Source organism: Saccostrea echinata, unplaced genomic scaffold, assembly GCF_033153115.1.
Source record: "Saccostrea echinata isolate AGI-Se365-2 ecotype Australia unplaced genomic scaffold, CSIRO_AGI_Sech_v1 ptg000001l, whole genome shotgun sequence".
In the NCBI taxonomy this organism is placed as follows: Eukaryota; Metazoa; Mollusca; class Bivalvia; order Ostreida; family Ostreidae; genus Saccostrea; species Saccostrea echinata.
This window is the reverse complement of record NW_026889750.1, coordinates 10,770,564-10,780,000: the sequence shown is the minus strand read 5'-3', so window position 1 is coordinate 10,780,000 and position 9,437 is coordinate 10,770,564. Positions and strand designations below refer to the sequence as shown.

Sequence of the window (9,437 nt, the reverse complement as noted above, 5' to 3'; positions counted from 1 at the left end):
ATGATAACAAATAATAAATAATGATCAAAATTTAACAAACAGAAAAGTCTTTGAAATTTGCACAGGATCAATAGGGCTTTATCAAAAATGTAATTTAATCTGGTAGGTGATTCACAATAATCTCAATGAATAATCTCAATAAATAAATAAATAAGTAATTGAAAAATGTAATAGAAAATGGGAGGAATGTGGAAAAACTATGAAAAAATAATTTATGTCCCTACTGGGCTTCCATACTTATGAAAGTTGTCAAAAATCCTATAAAATGAATGAATTAGAAAAGTGTAAAAGGAATGAGCTACATCACCCAATATGACTACTATCAACACTCTAGAGTTGAACTGAAAATATCAATGCTAATTCTAGGTTCTAAAAATAACTGACCCAGAAAATAAACAACACCCAAAATAAATAATAAATAGTGGTTCTAGAAAATAAACCTGTTATCTACATATCCCTAGACCAGGCAGGACTTGGAAAGGGAAACTTAATTTACTTTAAATAACCTACATCCTAACCTATCATATAACTTTATTCTATAAAAACCTACATCTAACCTATCATAAAGTGCTCGCTCAGCACGTGCTAAATGAAACCTATAATGCCGTGTACCTTGAGGTTGGCATAAAATCAGAGATAATGAGCCATGAGGCTTATCCCTAACCAAGTGAAGTAAACTGCTCGAACACGGGTTTAAATACCCTAGCAAGGTCCAAAATAAAAAACCAATGACTATCAAGGATCCTAAAGCTAAGTTAACCAATCAGAACACAGCTATCAAAAGTACTACAGAAAGACTGCCAACATGGATGACACTTCCTGTTTAAAAAGTAAAACATGTGGAATGTCAACACATGTCCTAACTTATAACAGACACATAATAAAGGGGTTTTACGTAAGTAACAACTGAAAACAAATGATAAATAGAATAATCTGACTGAAATATCAGCAAATACTTGTTAAATATTATTTACGAAATGATGGCTATGAAATAAAAATCTAAATCACTACAGTTGTATGGACAATAGTACCATGTGTACAAAAATTTTATATACTTGTATGCCCTGTGTAGGAGAAATAAATAATATATTTTCTTAAGGCATTAATATAGGTGACGAATTTCATGAGAAGCACCACTTGCAAAATGAATTTTTTCATTTTCAGCTCACCTGAGCTGAAAGCTCAAGTGAGCTTTTCTGATCACCCGTTGTCCATCCGTCCATCTGTAAACTTTTCACATTTTCAACTTTTTCTCAAGAACCACTGGGCCATTAACCAAATTTGGTACAAAGCATCCTTGGGTGAAGGGGAATTTAAATTGTTAAAATAAAGGGCCAAACCCCCTTACAAGGGGAGATAATCAAGAAAAGACAAAAATAGGGTGGGGTCATTAAAAAATCTTCTTCTCAAGAACCACTGGGCCAGAAAAATTGAAACTTATGTGGAAGCATCCTTGGGTAGTGTAGATTTTAAATTGTTAAAATCATGACCACCGGGGGAAGGACGGGGCCACAATAGGGAATCCAATTTTTACATTGAAATATATAGAAAAAATCTTTAAAAATCTTCTTCTCAAGAACCACCGGGCCAGAAAAACTGAAACTTATGTGGAAGCATCCTTGGGTAGTGTAGATTCTAAATTTTTAAAATCATGACCCCCGGGGGAAGGGCGGGGCCACGATAGGGAATCCAAATTTTACATTGAAATATATTGAAAAAAATCTTTAAAAATCTTCTCAAGAACCACTGGGCCAGAAAAGCTGAAATTTATGTGGAAGCATCCTGGGGTAGTGTAGATTCTACATTGTTAAAATCATGACCTTCGGGGGAAGGGCAGGGCCACAATAGGGAATCCAAGTTTTACATTGAAATATATAGAAAAAATCTTTAAAAATCTTCTTCTCAAGAACCACTGGGCCAGAAAAGCTGAAACTTATGTGGAAGCATCCTTTGGTAGTGTAGATTCTAATTTGTTAAAATCATGACCCCCGGGGGGATCCAATTTTTATATTGAAATATATAGAAAAAAAAAATCTTCTTCTCAAGAACCCCTTGGTCAGAAAAGCTAAGACTTTTGTAGAAGCATCCTTGGGCAGTGTAAATTCTAAATTATTCAAATCATGACCCCTGGGGGTAGGGCGGGGCCACAATAGGGAATCCAAGTTTTACATTGAAATATATAGGAAAAATTTTCTCCTCAAGAACCACTTGGCCAGTAAAGCTGAAACTTATATGGAAACATCCTGTGGTAATGTAGATTTTAAATTGTTAAAATCATGACCCCCGTGGGTAGGGTGGGGCCACAATAGGTATTACAAAAAGATCGTCTGGTGAAGAACAGCAGGGCCAAAGTTATTCAGGTGAGCGTTGTGGCCCATGGGCCTCTTGTTATTTTATATTGCTGAAATATATGCAAATACTCTTGAACAACAGTTCATTCATGAATTTATATATGTTAGAATAAATGTTCGATTGTTTTATATCCATCACAAGCATGCATATACATATACATCTGTACATTATCATATCTGATATAAGACCAAGGGAATTACTATCAAGGAGTTTCAAAAGAAGGAGTTTCTCAATTTATTTGCTCTACGTGTACATTGATGAATGAATAAAATTGTCATATATAATCAGATAAATGAATCTTAAATGTCACTATTAAAGTTTGAAGGAAAGAAAAGTCACCATGGATACAATTTTAAAAATTATTTTTTTTTCACAGCTATCCACCAATTCCTCCCAAAGTGATCTACACACACATTGGTATATTTGTGGCTTGTGGATTTCTGCTTTCCTTTAGATATAAATGTAAGGAAGTGTCCCTTGTGTATTGTGGACAAATACTTTACCTGGTGTACATCATGTTTACAAACCCACAGGTTGGCTACACCCAGTGGCAAAAGGTGAGTCAAAAAAATATTTTTTTTGTGTGTGTATTAATGTGTGGAGATAAGTTATAGTTGTCTTTCTTTGTTTTATATGTCAGTTAAAAAAATAGCTAAATTATCTCTAGGAGCAAGTAAATATAATTTTGCATTAAATGGCAGTGGCAGATTTAAGGGGTGTGGATGGGGGTGCACCTGGCGCACCCCCCCCCCCCCCCTAAAATTGTTAAAGCATAAATCATAGTTTCGTCAAGAAAATGTAAAAATGTTCACTCGGTACACCTCATTTTTACCCCACAAAATCTCTAGAATCCAGGAACTTCAGGGGGCTTTGCCCCCTGGGCCCCCACCAGGGCTTCAGCCTGGACCCACTGGGGGCCTCAAGGCCTCAAGGCAGCCCCCAGACTCCTTGCCTACTTTTTGTGCCCCCCCCCCCCCCCCCCCCAACTTCAATTCCTGGATCTGTGCCTGAAAGGTTCAGTATAAATTCAAGATTATCAATTTGGGTACTTTTGATATGATTTATTTTCTAAAGTCCAACTCATTTTACTATGTATACAGTTACATGTACTGAGGTATGAGTCTGGTTTAATCTGTGCTCTTAGCAATGTCATGGGTACATAAAGCCATTAATTTATCAAAAGGATATTCCATAAAACTTTGTTATCTGGAAATCAATGGTACCAAGAAAAAACTTTGAGATATATACTGACGATTCAAGATAATGAGGTTAAAGTACATAAAGAAAGAGTAGTTGGGACTTCTGAGAGTCTTCAACATATCATATAATGTATTCGAGATATCAAAGTTCAACTGTATTTTTTAATCTTCTTCAACAGCAATTGTGCTTGTCATCCGACATATTGCACATAACTTTTTTGTACATGTAAGTATTTAAAGAGGCTGACAAGTTTATGGACCTTTATAAAAGAAGTTTTACATAATTGCTTTATGAAAACAGAAAAATTAAGATTTTCAGAAAGCATGGGTGGCTGGTGTGTCAATCAAACCAAGACCTTTTATTTCTTGATTGACAAGCTGTTAGTATTGATTTTTTATGGGGTATATTATGTGAAATTTTGGGTCATGTTTAAATATCACAAATAGATATTATCTCACAGTTTTATGTATTTTATATTAATTTATATGTTTTTTTTTTCATATTAATTTAGATAAGAATAGCATCTCGTCACATTGGTTGTGTAGGAATGTTCCTTCTATTTTCATCCCTCTTTGAAAACTTACCATCAAAACAACTACAGAAGCTAGGAGAAACAGTTGTTGGCATATTCCTCATGGCTTATGTGTACATCCTCAACAACAGCACGGAGGATAGACGAGCCTTCCTCTCACATATTCCAGGGGGGGACTGGACTAGGTATTTTATCACACTGGCTCTGGCTGCTGGTGCCATTAGTTTTTTCTCTGGTCATTTCCTGAGAGACATGTCCATAACAGTGATATGTGTGTTTGGAATTTTGACAATCTTTGTGGACTGCGACATCAATTTTTGGGTGGAAACAAAGGGCATGTTATTCTGGAATCAAGTGAGACTGATCATAGACGATCTGTGTATTTTGCTCGGGTTTGCAATGATTGTGGTGCGAGTGGACAATCGAATTAAAATGGATTAATTTGCACTGGTGTAGTTAGGTTTTAATTAAATATATTTTTATTGTTGCCCAAGATTGAAATAATCTCATTATTCCTTTGAAATACATGTACATATGTATCTTTGCCTATTGTGCCAATTATTGTATTGATCTTTACCCACCTCACAGTAAAACAGCTATTGTAGAATAAAGGTCACGATCCTTCATCATATTTATGTCAGGAGAAATTTGAGATAGTGATGTTGAGTTTTACAAGTAATAATCAAATAACCTTTGATAATAATAAGAGAAAAGGAAACTTGAAAAGTGCAGTTTGGGTAACATGGTCTTAATGTTTACAGATGAAACACAGTCATGAAATGCAATGTTGATTAGTAAACATATTATGAGATTGATAGAAGTATGAAAAATAATTCTTAACTGTATCAAATACTTGTACTTTCATTACTATGTTCATACATAAATGATATGCTTTGAAAGTTTTTGCCTTAGTTTTTTTGTTCAATATTTCATGATAATTATTATTTGTGACTACAAACATGTACCTCAGGGAATACTCTGGTAAAATGATAATTGCTGCATTGCACAAAAGAGGACAAATTGAACATTTCAGTAATAAGCTCAATGTCAAAGATCCAGGAATTTACCAGGTGTGGAATGTTAGATACAAGTTAATTAAATGGGTGTGTTTTTATTTTGGGGAGAAATCTGTGTCATATTTAACTTTTATCTGTAATTAATGTTTGAACAAATTGTGAGATGTGAATTCTGATGGCCCTTGTGTGGTTTATTATGAACTCATATATTAAGATGGTTGACATGAATGAATATCATGATTAATATATTAACTTGTATGAATTTTCATGAGGTCTTCAGAAATACAACAATGAAGACCCAATTTTTTTTTGTTTCTGAAAAAAAGTTTACAGGGGCACCAAAAATGTAGCATCTCCTCGCAAAAGAGTATATCGATCCCGATATAAATTATTACTTGTGTAACTTCCATTGTGCACACACCCACCCACCCACACACACACACACACGGAGGCACAAACTTAATTGCAAGGGGATAAAAATTTAAAAGTGGGAAATCTAATTGGAAAGCTAAGTAATCTCCATTAACTCTTACTGCAAATTCCTAAATATCCTCCTCTTGGATATGTTAGATAGTAAATTTACTCATAATGGAATTTAAGGCCTACCTGAACTAAATTTGTTGTACATACTTTACTTTTTCAGCATTATGAAATATATGGCTTTTTACACTTCACTAAAATTAAGTATATGATATGTGTTTTAAAGTGTTTTCACTTTTATTGAAGTCATTTTTTCAAATATATATCTTATGTTTAATCCTGAAGGAAGAACTTTCTATAATCATGATAATATACACTTAAAGGTATATAGCCATGTACAAATTCCACACTTTACGTTGCAATGAATATAATTATACCCCACCAAACAAAGTTTGGGGGTATATAGGAATCATTTTGGCCATATGTCCATGCAGTATTGTCTGGACTATAACTTTGTAATGGCGAATCACTGAAAATTCATACTTTGTACAGAGATTGCTTATGTCCTTTGGGTGTGTCTTGACCTTGATCCAAAGTCATTTGGGCAAGTTCAAGGTCACTAGTAGAAAAAAGTATAAAATTCTTGTCTGGGCTATATAACTTGGATTTTGTAATGGAGAATCACTAGAAGTTCATACTTGGTACATAGATTGCTTATGATCCAAGAGTGTGTCTTGAAAGTCAACTATCTGAACAAAGACTAAATAAATCTTAGAAAGTCAGCTAACTGAACACAGACTAAAGTCAACTATCTGAACACAGACTAACTATAGTCAACTATTTGAACACAGACTAAATAAAGCTTAGAATGTCAACTACCTAAACACAGACTAACTAAAGCGTAGAAAGTCAACTAATTGAACACAGACTAAATAAAGCTTAGAAAAGTCAACTATATAAACACAGACTAACTAAAAGCTTAGAAAGTCAACTATCTTGAACACAGAATGAATAAAACTTAGAAATTCAACTATCTGAACACAGACTAATTAAACCTTAGAAGTCAAATATATGAACACCAACTAACTACATGTACCTGAACACAGACTGACTCAATTTACTTTAGAAAGTCCACTATCTGAACACAAACTAACTTAAGGTTAGAAAGTCACTATCTGAACACACACTAACTTTAGGTTAGAAAGCTCACTATCTGAACACAGTCCAACTTTAGGTTAGAAAGCCCACTATCTGAACACAGTCCAACTTTAGGTTAGAAAGTCCACTATTTGAACACAGATTAACTTTAGGTTAAAAAGTCCACTATCTAAACACACACATAACTATAGGTTAGAAAGCCCACTATCTGAACACAGTCCAACTTTAGGTTAGAAAGGCCACTATTTGAACACAGATTAATTTTAGATTAGTAAGTCCACTATTTGAACACAGACTTACCTTAGGTTAGAAGTCCACTATCTGAACACAGATTAACTTTAGGTTAGAAAGTCCACTATTTGAACACAGACTAACCTTAGGTTAGGAAGTCCACTATCTGAACACAGTTCAACTTTAGGTTAGAAAGTCCATTATTTGAACACAGATTAACTTTAGGTTAGAAAGTCCACTATCTGAACACAGTCCAACTTTAGGTTAGAAAGTCAACTATCTGAACACAGTTCAACTTCAGGTTAGAAAGTCCACTATCTGAACACAGTCCAACTTTAGGTTAGAAAGTCCACTATCTGAACACACACTAACTTATAGGTTAGAAAGTCAACTATCTGAACACAGACTACATTTAATGTAGCTGAAAAAGTCAACGTTTTAACACAGACTAAAGAAAGCTTAGAATCATACATACAATGATATTTTGTAAATTTTAACTTCTATAATATGTTAACTATATTGTAAATAATCTGTGATTTCAAAGGTAAAATAAAGAATGTTTGATGACTGTGATTACCTCTCCCATAGCACTCTTTTAGCCCTATTATTCATGGCTTCATTACTAAACTTTCTCGAGAACCCTGTATGGAAAGTGGATTTGAGAATTACATACATGAAAAGAGAATATATGCATATGTGATAATCAAACCTTGCTCAATTACGCAATATTTTCTGTCCTTTTTTGTTTATCCATTTTCATTTATGAATGTAGATTTTGCACAGTTTAATGGGTGTGTGTCAGGATTATGTTGTAAAATTATGCCATTGCATGTTAAGTAATTCTTTTGACAAAATATGAGATGTGAAACACTGACGACTTTTATGAAGTTTTTATCATCTACTCAGTATTAAAGTTGTTGAATTCCTGAAATGTGTTGATTAAATTTGAACATGATTCTTGATGAGTTTGTCAGAAATAATGCCGACAAGCCTTAAAAGAGATTTTTTAGATCCTGCTAATATATGCAAATAACATGTCAACCATATAAAAAGAGAAAGATGCAGAAATATGACATTAATTTTTGAAAAAACATGTGTAAAAATATAACACTGCACAAATTAAAGACAATATGCATTGCTTTAACATGACAGTGATTAATTTATACAAAAGTAGGGTCGCTTATGTCATATTCATTAGGGAATTTGTGCTGAAAGTAAAGACAACACTACTGGGTATTCCGTTCTTGTAATGTAAAAATAAATCATATTGTCACTTGTAGGTTACCAAGTATAAACAAAACTTGGTCAGAAAAACCAGTTTAAAACCATTAGTGTAACATTATAAAAAAACTCACTTTGGACTGAGGAGATGTAGGGATTTCTGCAAATAGATTTCTAGGAAGTTTGAATATTGAAGATGATGGACTATTATTTATTACATTTGTGAATGCCTGATAATTCATCATCATTTACCATTGCTCTCCAACCCCCCAACCCCCCCCCCCTTTTCTTGAGAAAAATATATTGTTGCTTTAGAATTAGTCAAATGACTTTGTGACAAGGCATTTTACTTTGTTTCTTTTGTTATTTATCTTTCAAAAGACAATTCCACGTCATACGAACGGCATATTTTCCCTCAAAATATTCTGTTCAATCTGATCAACATTAAACTATTATATACTGTAAAAAATAAAAATCCAATGAGGTATCTTTCCTAGTCAGTCAAGAATATCAGTTGTTTGAAGTGACGTCTCCTCAAATTACGGTTTTCTCCCTGACCTGTAGGTGCTGAGTGATCTTGATAGATATGATAAATTATACCTGCAGCAAATGATCCCATTGTTGGTGCATTGAAGATGACGATAGTTGAGTAACTTGAGTTATGTAGCCTATAGAATACACAGCCCTTGGAACTGACAGTTTTAATAGTAACAAATTCCACTTTTACAAACACTGTCAAAGGCACTGTAAAAAAGTGACCTTTGCAATTGTGTTAACGCTGTGTCGCAAAAAATTTCGGAAGACTCTAAATTGCAGTCAAGATCGTAAGGAATTTCAACAATTGGTTTTCCATATTGAGATTTAATATTGAAATATCCTTTATTAATTTTCGATCCGACGCTGAAAATGATTGCATGTATTAATTTTTAACTTCAGTATCAGGTAGTCCAGGAATCATCATGCTGTTTTTAGTTATCTGCCTGACTGTTCGTTATGTATAAAGTTAAAGTCATTCTTATTACGACCGTTCTGGAGTATACTTAGGTGACTTTCTAACTAATATTACACATGACCTTTCAATACTAAGTCAATGCTTCGGATATTGCATCTGTCCAACATTTCATGCTCCAGTCACTTTGATTAAGGACAGATTTCAGTCAGTTCACAGCTTACCAGACATCTCGAGATGCAACTATAAATGCTTATTTGAGGTATTCATACGTCGAATGGTATAAATAAGTACTTTTATGCTCCACGTATTCCAATATCTTGTTAAATGCAGCTTTTCAGCTTGTTTCTATCAGAAA

The 9,437-nt window shown here is 33.8% G+C and overlaps 2 protein-coding genes and 1 long non-coding RNA gene across 3 annotated transcripts in view; 2 read left to right on the top strand and 1 right to left on the bottom strand.

The window, feature by feature from the left end:
* The window catches only part of LOC133187715 (transmembrane protein 101-like), a 16,157-nt gene extending 11,444 nt beyond the window's left edge, over positions 1-4,713 (top strand). Inside the window, exons 2-3 of the mRNA XM_061323150.1 lie at positions 2,729-2,909; positions 4,064-4,713. Coding sequence (XP_061179134.1) covers positions 2,729-2,909; positions 4,064-4,525 — 643 coding nt within the window. The 3' untranslated portion in view covers positions 4,526-4,713. The remainder of the gene's footprint in view (positions 1-2,728; positions 2,910-4,063) is intronic.
* Positions 1-9,437, bottom strand: part of LOC133185180 (zinc phosphodiesterase ELAC protein 1-like) — a 295,055-nt gene that overhangs the window by 237,137 nt on the left and 48,481 nt on the right. The window lies entirely within an intron of this gene.
* LOC133187642 (uncharacterized) lies at positions 5,857-7,840 on the top strand. The gene is made up of 2 exons (XR_009721219.1): positions 5,857-6,830; positions 6,870-7,840. It is a non-coding gene; the product is annotated as an uncharacterized LOC133187642 (long non-coding RNA).